Source organism: Hypanus sabinus, chromosome 6 (genome assembly GCF_030144855.1).
Source record: "Hypanus sabinus isolate sHypSab1 chromosome 6, sHypSab1.hap1, whole genome shotgun sequence".
Taxonomy (NCBI): Eukaryota; Metazoa; Chordata; class Chondrichthyes; order Myliobatiformes; family Dasyatidae; genus Hypanus; species Hypanus sabinus.
In genome coordinates, this window is record NC_082711.1 from 179,621,924 (window position 1) to 179,643,000 (window position 21,077).

The window sequence follows — 21,077 nt, forward strand, 5'->3', positions numbered from 1 at the left end:
TTCTCACACTCACCGTCAGGTGCAGCCCGTGATGTGGAGTTCACAATACCACTCACACACTCACCGTCAGGTGCAGCCCGTGATGTGGAGCTCACAATACCACGCACACACTCACCGTCAGGTGCAGCCCGTGATGTGGAGCTCACAATACCACTCACACACTCACCGTCAGGTGCAGCCCGTGATGTGGAGTTCACAATACCACTCACACACACTCACCGTCAGGTGCAGCCCGTGATGTGGAGTTCACAATACCACTCACACACACTCACCGTCAGGTGCAGCCCGTGATGTGGAGTTCACAATACCACTCACACACACTCACCGTCAGGTGCAGCCCGTGATGTGGAGTTCACAATACCACTCACACACACTCACCGTCAGGTGCAGCCCGTGATGTGGAGTTCACAATACCACTCACACACACTCACCGTCAGGTGCAGCCCGTGATGTGGAGTTCACAATACCATTCTCACACTCACCGTCAGGTGCAGCCCGTGATGTGGAGCTCACAATACCACGCACACACTCACCGTCAGGTGCAGCCCGTGATGTGGAGCTCACAATACCACTCACACACTCACCGTCAGGTGCAGCCCGTGATGTGGAGTTCACAATACCACTCACACACACTCACCGTCAGGTGCAGCCCGTGATGTGGAGTTCACAATACCACTCACACACACTCACCGTCAGGTGCAGCCCGTGATGTGGAGTTCACAATACCACTCACACACACTCACCGTCAGGTGCAGCCCGTGATGTGGAGTTCACAATACCACTCACACTCACCGTCAGGTGCAGCCCGTGATGTGGAGTTCACAATACCATTCTCACACTCACCGTCAGGTGCAGCCCGTGATGTGGAGTTCACAATACCATTCTCACACACTCACCGTCAGGTGCAGCCCGTGATGTGGAGCTCACAATACCACTCACACACCCACCGTCAGGTGCAGCCCGTGATGTGGAGTTCACAATACCATTCTCACACACTCACCGTCAGGTGCAGCCCGTGATGTGGAGCTCACAATACCATTCTCACACTCACCGTCAGGTGCAGCCCGTGATGTGGAGTTCACAATACCACTCACACACTCACCGTCAGGTGCAGCCCGTGATGTGGAGTTCACAATACCACTCACACACACTCACCGTCAGGTGCAGCCCGTGATGTGGAGTTCACAATACCACTCTCACACTCACCGTCAGGTGCAGCCCGTGATGTGGAGCTCACAATACCACTCTCACACTCACCGTCAGGTGCAGCCCGTGATGTGGAGCTCACAATACCACTCACACACTCACCATCAGGTGCAGCCCGTGATGTGGAGCTCACAATACCATTCTCTCACACTCACCGTCAGGTGCAGCCCGTGATGTGGAGTTCACAATACCATTCTCTCACACTCACCATCAGGTGCAGCCCGTGATGTGGAGCTCACAATACCACTCTCATACCCACCTCCAGGTGCAGCCCGTGATGTGGAGTTCACAATACCACTCACACTCACCGTCAGGGGCAGCCCGTGATGTGGAGTTCACAATACCACTCACACACCCACCGTCAGGTGCAGCCCGTGATGTGGAGCTCACAATACCAGTCTCACACTCACCATCAGGTGCAGCCCGTGATGTGGAGTTCACAATACCACTCACACACTCACCGTCAGGTGCAGCCCGTGATGTGGAGTTCACAATACCACTCTCACACTCACCGTCAGGTGCAGCCCGTGATGTGGAGTTCACAATACCACTCACACACCCACCATCAGGTGCAGCCCGTGATGTGGAGCTCACAATACCACTCACACACCCACCGTCAGGTGCAGCCCGTGATGTGGAGCTCACAATACCACTCACACTCACCGTCAGGTGCAGCCCGTGATGTGGAGTTCACAATACCATTCTCACACTCACCGTCAGGGGCAGCCCGTGATGTGGAGCTCACAATACCAGTCTCACACTCACCATCAGGTGCAGCCCGTGATGTGGAGTTCACAATACCACTCACACACTCACCGTCAGGTGCAGCCCGTGATGTGGAGTTCACAATACCACTCTCACACTCACCGTCAGGTGCAGCCCGTGATGTGGAGTTCACAATACCACTCACACACCCACCATCAGGTGCAGCCCGTGATGTGGAGCTCACAATACCACTCACACACCCACCGTCAGGTGCAGCCCGTGATGTGGAGCTCACAATACCACTCACACTCACCGTCAGGTGCAGCCCGTGATGTGGAGTTCACAATACCACTCACACACTCACCGTCAGGTGCAGCCCACGATGTGGAGTTCACAATACCACTCTCATACCCACCTCCAGGTGCAGCCCACGCAGCAGTGGGGTCAAGCTGCTCCCCACTCGGCTGGAACTCCGTATGTCTCGCTGGGCACTGCATTGCGGCAGCACCTCCTGCAACGGGACCCGGCCACATTTCCTGCTCGGCTGCGGGAGGAGATAAGGGAAGAGTCAGTACCAGTCGGACAGGACACAGCAGGTCAGGCAGCATCCACGAGGGCATGAAGAGACAGTCAACAATTGGGATCAAGACCCCTCAGCAGCACCAAGCATTAGATTCAGGCAACAGGTCTGACAAAGGTCTGGAGACCAAAGAGTTATCTGTTCCTCTCCCTACACACATTGCCAAACCTGATGGGTCCCTCCAGAATTTCTAGTTCCAGTTTATCGTCACTCAACCACACACACGTATAGAGTTAAACGAAACATCAGTGCTCGGCTGTGCGTGAACGTGTGACTACGCGCTGTGATTGCACTGTCTGTATGTACGTAGTCACACAGACACTCAATATTAGCAGAGTGACATGACCTGAAGATTGACGGTAAGGCACATGTTTGTGTGAGACAGGATAATTTTACAGACACTATCGTAATAAAACAAGCAGTCGTATAAACTTGTGGAACAACAGCAATAAAAGTTGAAAAGTGACGAGTGCAGGATGAGAGCTGGGGAGTAAAGGGGGGCAGCAGGGCATTCTGACGGTAATACGTCAAAGAGATTGTGGGGCTGAGGGGAGGCGTCTCTGACGATGCTAAAGGCACTGTGAATGCAGCAGTTCTGATAGGGGAAGAGACTGTCAGCTCCTGCACCAAGATGTGTCACCTGGTCAGTCTCCTTAGACAGGTAGACATCAGAATGTCACCCCACTCAATCTAATTCCCCGTCTGAGAAAAACACAAAGACTCTGCCTCTACCCCCCTTTGAGGGGGGCAGTTCCACCACCCCAACAGGAAATAAATTACCTCATTAGGTGCCCCCTAACACTTAAAGTGACCCTCCAATTTGAGGTTCTTGCACAAGAGGAAACAGCAAATAAGATTGAAAAAGTAGAGGGGAAGTTTACAAGGGTGTTCACTAATGGTTTTTAAGATTATGAGAGACATCGACAGAAAAGACAGACAGCATCTTTTATCCAGGGTTGAAACGTCCAATACCAGAGGGCATGCATTAAGGTGAGAGGGGGTAATTTCAAAGGAGACATGAGGGGCATGTTTGTTACACAGAGAGGAGGGTGTCTAAAATGTGCTGCCTGGGGTGGTGGAAGAGGCTGACACATCAGGGACTAAAGAAAGTATCCACCCACCCCACCCCACCCCGCCCCACCCCACCCCGCCAGAAGAAGTAATCATGTTTTATTGTTTTACAACTTTGAATCACAAAGGATTCAATTTGCCTTCTTGTTTTTTTACAGAAAAAGACTTCCACATCAAAGTGAAAACAGATCTCTTCATTTTGACAGGAGTCTTTTCCTGTTGACCAGCGTTAAAAGAAGGCAAATTAAACCCACTGTGATTCAATGTTGAAAAACAATCAAACATGAAAATTTCCAAGGGGGTTGAATACTTTTTCTAGGCTCTGTATGTTAGGGACATTTAGATAGGCACATGAATGTGCGGGAAATGGAAGGATATGTGTAGGCAGAAGGAATTTGTTGGCCATTTGATTACTCATTTAATTGGATGGCACCACATTGTGGGCTGAAGGGCCTTTCCTGTGCTGTTGCTGGGATGTGAGGGCCTGAGTTACAGGGAAAGATTGAAAAGGTTAGGACTTTATTGCCTACAGCACAGGAGAATGAGGGGAGTTTCGACTGAGGTATACCGGATTGAGGAATGCAAACAGGTTTGTCCACTGGTGAGTCTAGAACTAGAGGTTACATGTTAAGGGTAAAAAATGAAATGTTTTCGGAGAATTTCTTCACTCAAATGGTGGTGAGAGCGTGGAACGAGCTGCCAGCACAAGTGGTGAATGTGGGCTTGATAGCAAAGTTCGAGAGAAGTTTGGAGAGGTACATGGATGGGAGGGGTTTGGAGGGTGCAGGTCAATGGGACTAGGCAGAATAACAGATCAGCATGGACTAGATGGGCCAAAGGATCCATTTCAGAGCTGTGATGCTCTATGAACATCTTCTTCACATCAACCCTGTCAAAATTCCTACAGATTTTTTGTTTCAGTCTCCTCTCACTCCAGCCCACAGAACACAACAGCAGTCAGACTCTTTGACCAAGGGTGTTGCAACATCTTTTTAAATCTACTCCAAGATTAATCTAATCCTTTCTTCCCACATAATCTACAATCTTTCTTTCACTTATGTACCTAAGAGTCTCTTAACTATTCCTAATGTATCTGCCTCCACCACATACTGGCAGTGCATTCCACACACCAACCACTGTGCAATAAAAAATCTCCACTGACATCCCCACTACACATTCCAGCAAACCCATTAAAATTATGCCCCCCATATTGGCCATTTTAACCCTGGGGGAAAAAGTTTCTGGCTGTCCACTTTTACCATCTTGTACAGCTCTATCAAATCACCTCACATCTACCTTCAAAGAGAAAAGCCCTGGCTCACTCCACCTGTCCTCATAAACCACCCTCTCTAATCCAGGCAGTTTCCTGGGCAATCTCCTCTGCACCCTCTCTAATCCAGGCAGCTTCCTGGTCAATCTCCTCTGCACCCTCTCTAATCCAGGCAGCATCCTGGTCAATCTCCTCTGCACCCTCTCTAATCCAGACAGCATCCTGGTCAATCTCCTCTGCACCCTCTCTAATCCGGACAGCATCCTGGTCAATCTCCTCTGCTCCCTCTCTAATCCAGGCAGCGTCCCGGTCAATCTCCTCTGCACCCTCTCTAATCCAGGCATCATCCTGGTCAATCTCCTCTGCACCCTCTCTAATCCAGGCAGCGTCCCGGTCAATCTCTTCTGCTCCCTCTCTAATCCGGACAGCATCCTGGTCAATCTCCTCTGCTCCCTCTCTAATCCAGGCAGCGTCCCGGTCAATCTCTTCTGCTCCCTCTCTAATCCGGACAGCATCCTGGTCAATCTCCTCTGCACCCTCTCTAATCCAGGCAGCATCCTGGTCAATCTCCTCTGCACGCTCTCTAATCCAGGCAGCTTCCTGGTAAATCTCCTCTGCACGCTCTCTAATCCAGGCAGCTTCCTGGTAAATCTCCTCTGCACCCTCCCTAATCCAGGCAGCATCCTGGTCAATCTCCTCTGCACCCTCTCTAATCCAGGCAGCATCCCGGTCAATCTCCTCTGCACCCTCTCTAATCCAGGCAGCATCCCGGTCAATCTCCTCTGCACCCTCTCTAATCCAGGCAGCATCCCGGTCAATCTCCTCTGCACCCACTCTAATCCAGGCAGCATCCCGGTCAATCTCCTCTGCACCCTCTCTAATCCAGGCAGCATCCCGGTCAATCTCCTCTGCACCCTCTCTAAGCCAGGCAGCATCCCGGTCAATCTCCTCTGCACCCTCTCTAATCCAGGCCGCATCCTGGTCAATCTCCTCTGCACCCTCTCTAATCCAGGCAGCATCCCGGTCAATCTCCTCTGCACCCTCTCTAATCCAGGCAGCATCCCGGTCAATCTCCTCTGCACCCTCTCTAATCCAGGCCGCATCCTGGTCAATCTCCTCTGCACCCTCTCTAATCCAGGCCGTATCCTGGTCAATCTCCTCTGCACCCTCTCTAATCCAGGCCGCATCCTGGTCAATCTCCTCTGCACCCTCTCTAATCCAGGCAGCATCCTGGTCAATCTCCTCTGCACCCTCTCTAATCCAGGCAGCTTCCTGGTCAATCTCCTCTGCATGCTCTCTAATCCAGGCAGCATCCTGGTCAATCTCCTCTGCACGCTCTCTAATCCAGGCAGCTTCCTGGTAAATCTCCTCTGCACGCTCTCTAATCCAGGCAGCTTCCTGGTAAATCTCCTCTGCACCCTCCCTAATCCAGGCAGCATCCTGGTCAATCTCCTCTGCACCCTCTCTAATCCAGGCAGCATCCCGGTCAATCTCCTCTGCACCCTCTCTAATCCAGGCAGCATCCCAGTCAATCTCCTCTGCACCCTCTCTAATCCAGGCGGCGTCCCGGTGAATCTCCTCTGCACCCTCTCTGATCCAGGCGGCGTCCCAGTCAATCTCCTCCGCACCCTCTCTAATCCAGGCAGCGTCCCGGTCAATCTCCTCTGCACCCTCTCTGATCCAGGCGGCGTCCCGGTGAATCTCCTCTGCACCCTCTCTGATCCAGGCGGCGTCCCGGTGAATCTCCTCTGCACCCTCTCTGATCCAGGCGGCGTCCCGGTGAATCTCCTCTGCACCCTCTCTGATCCAGGCGGCGTCCCGGTGAATCTCCTCTGCACCCTCTCTGATCCAGGCAGCATCCTGGTCAATCTCCTCTGCACCTTCTCTAATCCAGGCAGCATCCTGATCAATCTCCTCTGCACCCTCTCTAATCCAGGCAGCATCCTGGTCAATCTCCTCTGCACCCTCTCTAATCCAGGCTGCATCCTGGTCAATCTCTTCTGCTCCCTCTCTGATCCAGGCAGCATCCTGGTCAATCTCCTCTGCTCCCTCTCTGATCCAGGCAGCATCCTGGTCAATCTCCTCTGCACCCTCTCTAATCCAGGCAGCATCCTGGTTAATCTCCTCTGCACCCTCTCTAATCCAGGCAGCGTCCCGGTCAATCTCCTCTGCACCCTCTCTAATCCAGGCAGCGTCCCGGTCAATCTCCTCTGCTCCCTCTCTAATCCAGGCAGCATCCCGGTCAATCTCCTCTGCACCCTCTCTAATCCAGGCAGCATCCTGGTCAATCTCCTCTGCACACTCTCTAATCCAGGCAGCATCCTGGTCAATCTCCTCTGCACCCTCTCTAATCCAGGCAGCATCCTGGTCAATCTCCTCTGCACCCTCTCTAATCCAGACAGCATCCTGGTCAATCTCCTCTGCACCCTCTCTAATCCGGACAGCATCCTGGTCAATCTCCTCTGCACCCTCTCTAATCCAGGCAGCATCCTGGTCAATCTCCTCTGCACCCTCTCTAATCCAGGCAGCATCCTGGTCAATCTCCTCTGCACCCTCTCTAATCCAGACAGCATCCTGGTCAATCTCCTCTGCACCCTCTCTAATCCGGACAGCATCCTGGTCAATCTCCTCTGCACCCTCTCTAATCCAGGCAGCATCCTGGTCAATCTCCTCTGCACCCTCTCTAATCCAGGCAGCATCCTGGTCAATCTCCTCTGCACCCTCTCTAATCCAGACAGCATCCTGGTCAATCTCCTCTGCACCCTCTCTAATCCAGGCATCATCCTGGTCAATCTCCTCTGCACCCTCTCTAATCCAGGCAGCATCCTGGTCAATCTCTTCTGCTCCCCTCTAATCCGGACAGCATCCTGGTCAATCTCCTCTGCTCCCTCTCTAATCCAGGCAGCGTCCCGGTCAATCTCCTCTGCACCCTCTCTAATCCAGGCATCATCCTGGTCAATCTCCTCTGCACCCTCTCTAATCCAGGCAGCGTCCCGGTCAATCTCTTCTGCTCCCTCTCTAATCCGGACAGCATCCTGGTCAATCTCCTCTGCTCCCTCTCTAATCCAGGCAGCGTCCCGGTCAATCTCTTCTGCTCCCTCTCTAATCCGGACAGCATCCTGGTCAATCTCCTCTGCACCCTCTCTAATCCATGCAGCATCCTGGTCAATCTCCTCTGCACCCTCTCTAATCCATGCAGCATCCTGGTCAATCTCCTCTGCACCCTCTCTAATCCAGACAGCATCCTGGTCAATCTCCTCTGCACCCTCTCTAATCCAGACAGCATCCTGGTCAATCTCCTCTGCACCCTCTCTAATCCAGACAGCATCCTGGTCAATCTCCTCTGCACCCTCTCTAATCCGGACAGCATCCTGGTCAATCTCCTCTGCACCCTCTCTAATCCAGGCAGCATCCTGGTCAATCTCCTCTGCTCCCTCTCTAATCCAGGCAGCGTCCCGGTCAATCTCCTCTGCACCCTCTCTAATCCAGGCATCATCCTGGTCAATCTCCTCTGCACCCTCCCTAATCCAGGCAGCAACCTGGTCAATCTCCTCTGCACCCTCTCTAATCCAGGCAGCAACCTGGTCAATCTCCTCTGCACCCTCCCTAATCCAGGCAGCAACCTGGTCAATCTCCTCTGCACCCTCCCTAATCCAGGCAGCAACCTGGTCAATCTCCTCTGCACCCTCTCTAATCCAGGCAGCATCCTGGTCAATCTCTTCTGCTCCCTCTCTAATCCGGACAGCATCCTGCTCAATCTCCTCTGCACCCTCTCTAATCCAGGCAGCATCCTGGTGAATCTCCTCTGCACCCTCTCTAATCCAGGCAGCATCCTGGTCAATCTCCTCTGCACCCTCTCTAATCCAGGCCGCATCCTGGTCAATCTCCTCTGCACCCTCTCTAATCCAGGCATCATCCTGGTCAATCTCCTCTGCACCCTCTCTAATCCAGGCAGCGTCCCGGTCAATCTCTTCTGCTCCCTCTCTAATCCGGACAGCATCCTGGTCAATCTCCTCTGCTCCCTCTCTAATCCAGGCAGCGTCCCGGTCAATCTCTTCTGCTCCCTCTCTAATCCGGACAGCATCCTGGTCAATCTCCTCTGCACCCTCTCTAATCCATGCAGCATCCTGGTCAATCTCCTCTGCACCCTCTCTAATCCATGCAGCATCCTGGTCAATCTCCTCTGCACCCTCTCTAATCCAGACAGCATCCTGGTCAATCTCCTCTGCACCCTCTCTAATCCAGACAGCATCCTGGTCAATCTCCTCTGCACCCTCTCTAATCCAGACAGCATCCTGGTCAATCTCCTCTGCACCCTCTCTAATCCGGACAGCATCCTGGTCAATCTCCTCTGCACCCTCTCTAATCCAGGCAGCGTCCCGGTCAATCTCCTCTGCACCCTCTCTAATCCAGGCATCATCCTGGTCAATCTCCTCTGCACCCTCCCTAATCCAGGCAGCAACCTGGTCAATCTCCTCTGCACCCTCTCTAATCCAGGCAGCAACCTGGTCAATCTCCTCTGCACCCTCCCTAATCCAGGCAGCAACCTGGTCAATCTCCTCTGCACCCTCCCTAATCCAGGCAGCAACCTGGTCAATCTCCTCTGCACCCTCTCTAATCCAGGCAGCATCCTGGTCAATCTCTTCTGCTCCCTCTCTAATCCGGACAGCATCCTGCTCAATCTCCTCTGCACCCTCTCTAATCCAGGCCGCATCCTGGTCAATCTCCTCTGCACCCTCTCTAATCCAGGCCGCATCCTGGTCAATCTCCTCTGCACCCTCTCTAATCCAGGCAGCATCCTGGTCAATCTCTTCTGCTCATGCCATTCCAGGTAACAGTGTGACAAACCTGCTCTGACACCCCCACTTCATCACCACCCTTCCTTCCATAAGGAGCGGCAGCCGGTTCTCTGTATTCCACAGAGACGAAGAGGAGAGCCAGTGAACCCAGAAACCGAGCCCCTGGCCGGACACTTTCCCCCCGCACTCAAGGTCAGCTCGATCACCGCCGGTAAAGCTGGTGTCTCCCGAGGATGAAGGAGGCCGCTCCCTCGCCTGCCTACCGTGCTCGGCCGCTGGCCGTCATTCTCCACGGACGAGGACTTCACCGACTGCCGCTCGCCGAACATTTCCCCTCAGCTGGGGAGGCGCGCAGGGGGCCTCCGTTACTCCGGTTCCGCCAATTTCAAATCCACCGCCCCTTCACTCATTGGCTGCTCCGCCAACGGGAACCGGTGACGACATCGCGCCGGTCGCCAAGAACGAGGAGGGTGAAGTGGATCCAAGAGGAGACGGGTCGCTGCAGCGCCGCCACCGATCGGAGGTCCAAGCGGCCGTGCTGCAATCTCGCCCCAACACACCGCTGACCTCCTCCCTCCATAGACGCTGCTCGACCCGCTGAGTTTCTCCAGCGCTGTGTGTGCGTGTTTGTTGCTGCTTCCCCCACAGCCTTCCTTTTCACATCCTGACCTAGCTACAAAATCACAGAGTTTTGCAGCGTGGGAACTGGTCAATGCTGAGCACAATATCCTCCCAATTGCCCAAAACTCTTCAACCCCCCTCTCTTCTATGTACTATGCAAATGCCTCTTCAATATTGCGATTGTACCCACTTTAACTACTTCCACTGGCAACTGGTTCCTCTAAATAAAGGCAAGGTGACTGAATGTACGAGGTCCTCTCCTCATTGTGGGGCTGCACTGAGCTCCCCAACTCCTAACCCATCCGCTCTTTCATCCACTTGCTTCAGATTCCTTCACAACATAGAACAGTACAGCCCTTCAGCCCACAATATTGTCCCGAATCTATTAAATTAGTAATCAAATACCCAACTAAACTAATCGCTTCTGCCTACACACCCTTCCATTTTCCTCACATTTGTGCCAATTTCAATGTCCCTTAAAAGTCCCTAATATATCTGCATCTACCACTGCCCAGGCAGCACCCACCACTCTCTGTGTACAAAAAAAATTGCCCCTCACATCTGAAATGACCCCATCTCACCTTAAATGCATGCTGTCTGGTATTAGACATTTCAACTCATGAAACATATTAGTTTTTGTCTGTTCGATCTGTGCCTCTCATAATCTTATAAACCTCTAACAGATCTCCCCTCAGCCTCCGTCACTCCAGAGCAAACAACCCAAGTTTGTCCAACCTCGCATTACAGCACGTGCCCTTTAATCCAGGCAGAATTCTGGTGAACTTCTTCTGCACCGTCTCTTGAATCTTGATACCCTTCCTGCAGTGGGCTGACCAGATCTGTAAGCATTACTACAGATGAGGCCTAACTAGAGTTTCGAGGGCTTTGACCTGAACTCTGCTGTTACTTTATATTTGAAACTGTAGTATTTCTTTTACTACTTCCCCTGTTCCATCTTCTCTGATCTGTGTCCAAGCCAGGAACACCACACCAAATCTCTTCTGCACCTCTTTACAAGTTCCCTAAAGCTAGGGATCCAGAACTGTTCTCCAGCTGAGTTTCATTGCCCTTACCCACACAGGCACACATTCATAAATCACAACAGTAAGGACCCGGGCACATTTCACAGGCAATCCTGAGCCTGTATTTCCTCATCTGACTCTGACCTATTGGTCTGGGGTCTCCTGTACCATCACCATGAGCAAAGCACCTCTCCCTCCATTTGGTCATACAGTCACAGAACTGAAACAGGCCATTCGGTCCATCTAGTCTCAGCTGTACTGTTACTCATAGACCAGAGCTTCCTATACCTCTCCCATCTGTGTACATCGCTAAACTCTTCAATTGCCTCCTATCTGAATTCCTCCCATGTCCCTCCCAGAGGGTACATATCTAAACTCCTCTTCAATTCCCTCCTATCTGAATTCCTCCTCACCTCCCATGTCCTTCCCAGAGGGTACATATCTAAACTCCTCTTCAATTCCCTCCTATCTGAATTCCTCCTCACCTCCCATGTCCCTCCCAGAGGGTACATATCTAAACTCCTCTTCACTTGGTCCCTCTATTTATAAAGTTTTGTGTAAAATATCCCTGGTCTGTCAATTTCAATGTGCATGGTTGACAGTCTTTGTTTGTGTAGAGCTTTTTGTAAATTTGGTAGTATTTATTTATTTTCCTGTGAATGCTCACAAGGAAATGAATCTCAAGGTGACGTGTATGTAGTTAAATTTACTTTGACTGTGACAATCATGGGAAAGCAGCATTCATCTCCAGGGGCCCCGCCACCCAGGCCGTGCTCTCTTCTCGCCGCAGGAGCCTCAGGAATCATACCACCAGGTTCAGGAAAAGTTATACCCCTCAACCATTAGTCTCCCAAACCAGCGTGGATAATTCACTCAGCACAACTCTGAACCGTTCCCACATCCCACAGACTCACTTTCAAACACTCTACAACTCACGCTGTCGATATTTATTACTTATTTATTTGCACAGTCTTTTACACGCTGGCTGGTTGTTCGTCTTGGTGTGCACGGTCTTTTATTGATTCTGCTGTGTTTCTGTGTATTTACTGTATTTCACTGTGAAAATGAATCTCAGGTTCCTATACAGGATGTACAGATACATAGATAATAAGTTACTTTGAACTTGAGTTCCCAAAAGCTCACACTGCTGAGCCAGGGAACATCTCCTTCTTGGAATTTGAGACGGCTGTTAAATGCCACAGATGGATCCGTTTTCTGGTGGTCCCTCTGCCTAATGGGAATAAAGTAGGAATATATCCCTCTGCCTAATGGGAATAAAGTAGGAATATATCCCTCTGCCTAATGGGAATAATGTAGGAATATATCCCTCTGCCTAATGGGAATAAAGTAGGAATATATCCCTCTGCCTAATGGGAATAATGTAGAAATATATCCCTCTGCCTAATGGGAATAATGTAGGAATATATCCCTCTGCCTAATGGGAATAATGTAGGAATATATCCCTCTGCCTAATGGGAATAAAGTAGGAATATATCCCTCTGCCTAATGGGAATAAAGTAGGAATATATCCCTCTGCCTAATGGGAATAATGTAGGAATATATCCCTCTGCCTAATGGGAATAAAGTAGGAATATATCCCTCTGCCTAATGGGAATAAAGTAGGAATATATCCCTCTGCCTAATGGGAATAAAGTAAGAATATATCCCCCTGCTTTAAGGGAATAACATTTCCCGCAGATCCACAGCAATTGCTTCGAGGGCCAGCCTCAGCCGACCGCTGATGCTTCTCTGAATGATGAACGTGGTGCTGGGTATGGGTACAAATGGCAGGCTCTGACCACTGTGTTCCACCCCGTGGGTCAGTATTCGTTTAATTCTTCAGACCGGAGGACACGTGGGTGGGAGGGGGGAGAGCACACTATAAGATTGTTGATGTCATTAAGACCCAGGAATGGATTGTGGACTTCAGGAAAGGGAAGCCGGTGGAACACACACCAGCCCCTATCAAGTGGAAAGCAAGCAGTTTCAATTCTGGTGTGTCAACATCTCCGAGGATCTGTCCTGGGCCCGACATGTCGAAGCAATCACAAAGACACGGGCTATATTTCACTGGAGTTTGAGGAGATTTGGTTGGTCACCGAAGACTCTGCAGGTTTCTGCTGATGTACTGTGGAGAGCGTTCTGACGCGGACGCTGCACAGCACGGGATCGGAAAAACCGCAGGAGGTTGTAAACTCAGATAGCTCCACCATAACGACCAGTTATAGACAATAGACAGTAGGCCATTCGGCCCTTCTAGCCAGCACCGCCATTCACTGTGATCATGGCTGATCGTACACAATCAGTACCCCGTTCCTGCCCTCTCCCCATATCCCTTGACCCCGCTATCTATAAGAGCTCTATCTAACTCTCTCTTGAATGCATCCAGAGACTTGGCCTCCACTGCCTTCTGGGGCAGACCATTCCACATATCCACCACTGTCTGGGTGAAAAGGTTTTTCCGCGTCTCTGTTCTAAACGGCCTACCCCTTATTCTTAAACTGTGGCCTCTAGTTCTGGACTCACCCATCAGCGGGAACATGCTTCCTGCCTCCATTGTGTCCAATCCCTTAATAATCTTATATGTTTCAGTCAGATCCCCTCTCATCCTTCTAAATTCCAGTGTATACAAGCCCAGTCACTCCAATCTTTCAACATATGACAGTCCCGCCATTCCGGGAATTAACCTTGTGAACCTGCGCTGCACTCCCTCAATAGCAAGGATGTCCTTCCTCAAATTTGGAGACCAAAACTGCACACAATACTCCAGGTGGGGTCTCAGCAGGGCCCTGTACAGCTGCAGAAGGACCTCTTTACTCCTATACTCAATTCCTCTTGTTATAAAGGCCAGCATGCCATTAGCTTTCTTCACTGCCTGCTGTACCTGCATGCTTGCTTTCATTGACTGATGTACAAGAACACCGAGATCTCGTCGTTCCTCCACCATGCAGGTCAGCGTCAAAATGCAATGTGTCAGGAAGACAACATCCATCTTTAAAGACCCACATTACCCGGGACGGGTCCTCTTCTCACTGCTACCATCCGGAAGACACACACTCAGCGATTCAGGAACAGCTTCTTCCCCTCTGCCCTCAGATGTCTGAGTGGACAGTGACCTCACTACTTCTGTCTCTCTTTTTGCACGACCTGTTTAATTATTTAATTTAATTGTATATGTTTCTTATTGCACCTTATAGATTTTACTTTCTGTATTGCGCTGTACTGCTGCCACAAAGCAACACATTTCTCGACCTGTTTCTGAGCCAGGGAACCGTGTTTCAGGGAGTTTCCTGGGATGACCCGCAGCTGGGGAGCGTCACCGGCAAACCGGACACTGGACGCGCCATTTGGCCGGCACGCCATCGCAGTGGTTGGTGCGACGCTGTTACGGCGCCAACGATTGGCGTTCAATTCCTGCCGTGTCTGTGCGGCTTCCCCCCGGGAGCTCCGGTTTCGTCCCGCGCATTGTCGAGACGGGCGGGTCGGGCTGAGTAAACTGGCAGCATGGACACGCCTCACCGCACGCGTGACAAATAATCACGTGTTCGTTTCACTCACAGAACACGTGACACGTCACTGATGCAAACCGACCAATGCACAGTGCGATCCCACACACGGTAGCGCGGTGTGGGTGTGTGTGCAGATGTCCATTTCTGGGATGCTGGCATCACAACCCTACCCGCATTGGCCGCACATCCCTCACTCCCTCTTTGGGACCCTGGGGGTGATTTGCCTCCTTTAGACCCGGGCAAGGTGAGACATTCCCCGGCAGAATGGTGTGTGATGTGGAACGGTCTCCGACCCCTGACCCTTCAACTGTTGGGCAATGTGAAACAGATAATATACATAATGTGTGTATATACACACTCTCTCACACACGTCTCTTATTGAGGTTCTGTCGTGTGACCTGTCCCCGGTGTACACGCACGGTATGAGCAGGTACAGCGTTCCCAGACCCAGGCTGTGTTGACCCTCCTTGTGACGGTCTGGGCTGGTCGATGAGCAGCGGAGCGACCTCCAGCTGAGCTGCATCTACGTTCCTGTCAGAGTGTGACAAGATTAATTACTGAGACTATTCAGTGAGGAATAAGACAAGGTTGACTCACTAATTAACGCAATTATCCAGAAATAGCAGAAACGTGTTCTGTTCCTGCTCAGACCCCCCACAGCTGCACCGTGAGCTCCCGCTGTGGACGGACCAGGGAGGAAACCCACACAGTCGCGGGGAGAGCATGCAAACTCCTCACAGACAGCAGAAGGGAGTTGAACCCCAATTACTGGCGCTGTTAAGCATTACGCCAGGATGCCATCCCCAGCAAACAAAAACTTAAATTCTGGCATTTTAAAAATCGTCTGGTTGTATTTCAGGAAACACTCGACAGTTTAGAGATTTCATTCCACCGACAGAGATAAAGATAATCTGCTTGTCAACGCAGCCCAGAATCTGTCTGGCAACTCGCTCACCCGGGCCACATTTGTGTCACGAGCCTTCCGCACAAGGACTTGTATTTGGAATTGTTCCCGAGGGCAAACGGGGATGGAAAGTAAATCCCAGCCTAGTAACTATTTACTTATTCAGAGATCATGTGGAACAGGCCTTCCTGGCCCGCTGAGATACACTGCCACCCTAGCCCAAATAACAGGACAACTTACAATGACCAATTAACCTACCAATCAGTACATCTTTGGACCGTGGGAGGAAACCAGAGCACCCGGAGGAAACCCACACAGTCACGGAGAGAACATACAGACTCCTTACAGAGGACGCTGGAATTGAACTCTGGACTCCAGCCCACGAGCTGTAATAGCAACACGCCAACCGCTATGCTGCTGGACTTCAAAAACAAACCCGGAAGCCAGGCGGGGTGGGGGGGGAGGATGTAGTGGGTTCCCTCCGCGGGCAGGACATGTCCAGATGAAGCCAGGCGGGGTGGGGGGGGGAGGATGTAGTGGGTTCCCTCCGCGGGCAGGACATGTCCAGATGAAGCCAGGCGGGGTGGGGGGGGGAGGATGTAGTGGGTTCCCTCCGGGCAGGACATGTCCAGATGAAGTCCTATCTCCCTCCCAGGTGGACGCGGACAAACAGAAGGCCTCTGGGCCCAACATTTATCTAATAGTGGGTGGTTCTCTTCAAACCAGCTTCTGTGTCCACTCAGCCTTTCATTCAACCAATGAAGGTGGCATCGTGGTTGGCATAACGCTTGATAGAGCCAGTGATCTGGGTTCAATTCCCACTGATGTCCGTAAGGAGTTGTACGTTCTCCCCGTGACAGCACAGGTTTCCTCCGACAGTCCGAATCCGTACGGGTTGTGGGCGTGCTGTGTTTCCACCAGAAACAGTGATACTTACAGGTTGACCCCTGAAAGTGTTGATCATTGACACAAACCGTGTGGGAAACAGGGCTTTAGATTCGTAGACCACTGGCATCTGTTTTGGGGTAGGGATGAATTGTACAAAAGGCACAGGTTGCACCTTAACAGGCGGGGGACCAGCACTCTGGCAGACAGGTTTGCCACTGCAACACGGGTGTGTTTAAACTAAGTAGTGGTGGGGGGGAGCAGAAGAACTGGAAATATAAGGATGGTGTCAAAGGGAAAGAGAGAATGACAGAATTGACGGGGCAGAAAGCTCAGGAAGGGATCGGAGTGTATGGCCAAGTGCAATAGGGACCGATGTGAGAAGCGAGGGGAGTAATGGATTAAAAGTATTATATATGAATGCACAAAGTATTAGAAATAAAGTGGATGAGCTTGAGGCTCAGTTGGAAGTTGGTAAGTATGATGTTGCAGGAATAATAGAGACAAGGCTGCAAGAGGACCAGGGCTGGGAAATGAATATTCAAGGATATACATCCGATCGAAAGGACAGACAGGTGGGCAGAGGGGGTGGGGTGGCTCTGCTGGTGAGGAATGAAATTCAGTCCCTTGCAAGGGGTGACATAGAATCAGGAGATGTAGAGCCAGTGTGGATAGAACTGAGAAATTGTAAGGGCAAAAAGACCCTAATGGGAGTTATCTACAGTATCCTGGATATAGGGTGCAAGTTGAATCAAGAGTTAAAACTGGCATGTCGCAAAGGTAATACTACGGTTGTCATGGGGGATTTCAACATGCAGGTAGACTGGGAAAATCAGGTTCGTACTGGACCCCAAGAAAGGGAGTTTGTGGAGTGCCTCTGAGATGGATTCTTAGAGCAGCTTGTACTGGAGCCTACCAGGGAGAAGGCAATTCTGGATCTAGTGTTGTGTAATGAACCGGATTTGATAAGGGAACTCGAAACGAGCCATTAGGAAGTAGTGACCATAATACAATATGTTTTAATCTACAATTTGAGAGGGAGAAGAAAATTGGAAGTGTCAGTATTGCAGTTGAACAAAGGGGACTATGGAGCCATAAGGGAGGAGCTGGCCAAAGTTCAATGGGACAATACCCTCGCAGGGATGACAGCGAAACAACAATGGCAGGTACTTCTGGGAATAATGCAGAAGGTGCAGGATCGGTTCATTCCAAAGAGGAAGAAAGATCCTAAGGGGAGTAAGGGGCGACTGTGGTTGACAAGAGAAGTCAAGGACAGTACAAAAATAAAAGAGAAGAAGGATAACATATCAAAGATGAGCGGGAAGCCAGAGGATTGGAAAACTTTTAAAGAGCAACAGAAGATAACTGAAAAGGACATAAGGGGAAAAAAGATGAGGTACGAAGGTGAGCTAGCCAAGAATATAAAGGAGGATAGTAAATGCTTCTTTAGGTATGTGAAGAGGAAAAAATTAGTTAAGACCAAAGTTGGGCCCTTGAAGACAGAAACGGGTGAATTTATTATGGGGAACAAGGAAATGGCAGATGAGTTGAACAGGTACTTTGGATCTGGCTTCACTAGGGAAGGCACAGACAATCTCCCAGATGTAACAGTGGCCAGAGGACCTAGGGTATCAGAGGAACTGAAGGAAATTCACATTAGGCAGAAAATGATGTTGGATAGACTGTTGGGTCTGAAGGCTGATAAGTCCCCGGGACCTGATGGTCTGCATCCCAGGATACTTAAGGAGGTGGCTCTAGAAATTGTGGACGCATTGGTATCATTTTCCAATGTTCTATAGATTCAGGACCAGTTCCTGAGGATTGGCAGGTGGCTGATGTTATCCCACTTTTTAAGAAAGGAGGGAGAGAGAAAACAGGGAATTATAGACCAGTTAGCCTGACATCAGTGGTGGGGAAGATGCTGGAGTCAATTATAAAAGATGAAATAGCGGCACATTTGGATAGCAGTAGTAGGATCAGTCCGAGTCAGCATGGATTTACAAAGGGGAAATCATGCTTGACTAATCTGGAGTTTTTTGAGGATGTAACTATGAAAATGGTCAAGGGAGAGCCAATGGATGTAGTGTACCTGGACTTTCAGAAAACCTTTGATAAGGTCCCATATAGGAGATTAGTGGGCAAAATTAGGGCACATGGTATTGGGGGAAGAGTACTGACATGGATTGAAAATTGGCTGGCTGACAGGAAACAAAGAGTAGTGATTAACAGGTCCTTTCGGAATGGCAGGCTGTGACCCAGCGGGGTACCGCAAGGTTCAGTGCTGGGACCTCAGCTGTTTACAATACACATTAATGATTTAGATGAAGGGATTAAAAGTAACATTAGCAAATTTGCGGATGACACAAAGCTGGGTAGCAGTGTAAAATGTGAGGAGGATGTTACGAGAATGCAGGGTGACTTGGACAAGTTGGGTGAGTGGGCAAATGTATGGCAGATGCAGTTTAATGTGGATAAATGTGAGGTTATCCACTTTGGTGGCAAGAACAGGAAGGCAGATTACTATCTAAATGGAGTCAAGTTAGGAAAAGGGGAAGTACAACGAGATCTAGGTGTCCTTGTTCATCAGTCACTGAAAGTAAGCATGCAGGTACAGCAGGCAGTGAAGAAAGCTAATGGTATGTTGGCCTTCATAACAAGGTCAGTTGAGGATAGGAGCAAAAAGGTCCTTCTGCAGTTGTACAGGGCCCTGGTGAGACCCCACCTGGAGTATTGTGTTCAGTGTTGGTCTCCAAGTTTGAGGAAGGACCTTCTTACTATTAAGGGAGTGCAGCATAGGTTCACGAAGTTAATTCCCGGAATGGCGGGACTGTCATGTTGAAAGATTGGAGCGATTGGGCTTGTATACACTGGAATTTAGAAAGATGAGAGGGGATCTGATTGAAACATATAAGATTATTAAGGGATTGGACACGCTAGAGGCAGGAAACATGTTCCCGATGCTGGGGGAGTCCAGAACCAGAGGCCACAGTTTAAGATTAAGGGGTTGGCCATTTAGAACAGAGTTGAGGAAAAACTTTTTCACCCAGAGAGTTTTGGATCTATGGCATGCTCTGCAATTCTCTGGATGCTTTCAAGAGTGAGTTAGATAGAGCTCTTAAAGATAGCGGGGTCAAGGGATATGGGGAGAGGGCAGAAACGGGTTACTGATTGTGGATGATCAGCCATGATCATAGAGAATGGAGGTGCTGGCTCGAAGGGCCGAATGGCCTACTCCCGCACCTATTGTCAAACTTATTTCACTGTGTTTTAATGTTTAGATGCACAAGTGACAAATACAATTAATCTTTAAATAAATTATGCTGTCAACACAGATTCCCCAAACTCGAATTACCGGAGGCTCATCCCATCACACTCCCACCGCCAGACACTAGGTGGCGCTCCCTCCACACTGTCCCATCACACACGCCCGGGGTCGGACACAGAGTGAATCTCCCTCCACACCGTCCCATCACACACTCCCGGGGTCAGACACAGAGTGAAACTCCCTCCACACTGTCCCATCACACACGCCCGGGGTCGGACACAGAGTGACTCTCCCTCCACACCGTCCCATCACACACTCCCAGGATCAGACACAGAGTGAATCTCCCTCCACACTGTCCCATCACTCACTCCCAGGGTAAGATACAGAGTGAAACTCCCTCCATACCGTCCCATCACACACTCCCAGGGTCAGATACAGAGTGAATCTCCCTCCACACTGTCCCATCACACACTCCCAGGGTCAGACACAGAGTGAATCTCCCTCCACACCAGCCCATCACACACTCCCGGGGTCAGACACAGAGTGAATCTCCCTCCACACTGTCCCATCACACAATCCCGGGGTCAGATACAGAGTGAATCTCCCTCCACACCGTCCCATCACACACTCTCGGGGTCAGACACAGAGTGAATCTCCCTCCACACCGTCCCATCACACACTCCCGGGGTCAGACACAGAGTGAAACTCCCTCCACACCGTCCCATCACACACTCCCGGGGTCAGACACAGAGTGAAACTCCCTCCACACCTTCCCATCACACACTCCCGGGGTCAGACACAGAGTGAAACTCCCTCCACACCGTCCCATCACACACTCCCGGGGTCAGACACAGAGTGAATCTCCCTCCACACCGTCCCATCACACACTCCCGGGGTCAGACACAGAGTGAATCTCCTTCCACACCGTCCCATCACACACTCCCGGGGTCAGACACAGAGTGAATCTCCCTCCACACCGTCCCATCACACACTCCCGGGGTCAGACACAGAGTGAATCTCCTGCCACACCGTCCCATCACACACTCCCGGGGTCAGACACAGAGTGAAACTCCCTCCTCACCGTCCCATCACACACTCCCGGGGTCAGACACAGAGTGAATCTCCCTCCACACCGTCCCATCACACACTCCCGGTGTCAGACACAGAGTGAATCTCCCTCCACACCGTCCCATCACACACTCCCGGGGTCAGACACAGAGTGAAACTCCCTCCTCACCGT

At 50.9% G+C, this 21,077-nt stretch overlaps 1 protein-coding gene across 5 annotated transcripts in view; it reads right to left on the reverse strand.

The window, feature by feature from the left end:
• spag5 (sperm associated antigen 5) overlaps positions 1-10,037 on the reverse strand; it is an 89,067-nt gene extending 79,030 nt beyond the window's left edge. For all 5 annotated transcript variants that reach the window (XM_059973722.1, XM_059973725.1, XM_059973724.1 and 2 more), the window contains exons 1-2: positions 9,895-10,037; positions 2,327-2,455 (exon numbers count right to left, since the gene is read on the reverse strand). In XM_059973722.1, the coding sequence (XP_059829705.1) occupies positions 2,327-2,455; positions 9,895-9,960 (195 nt within the window). In that variant the 5' untranslated portion in view covers positions 9,961-10,037. The remainder of the gene's footprint in view (positions 1-2,326; positions 2,456-9,894) is intronic.
• Positions 10,038-21,077: the final 11,040 nt, after the last annotated feature.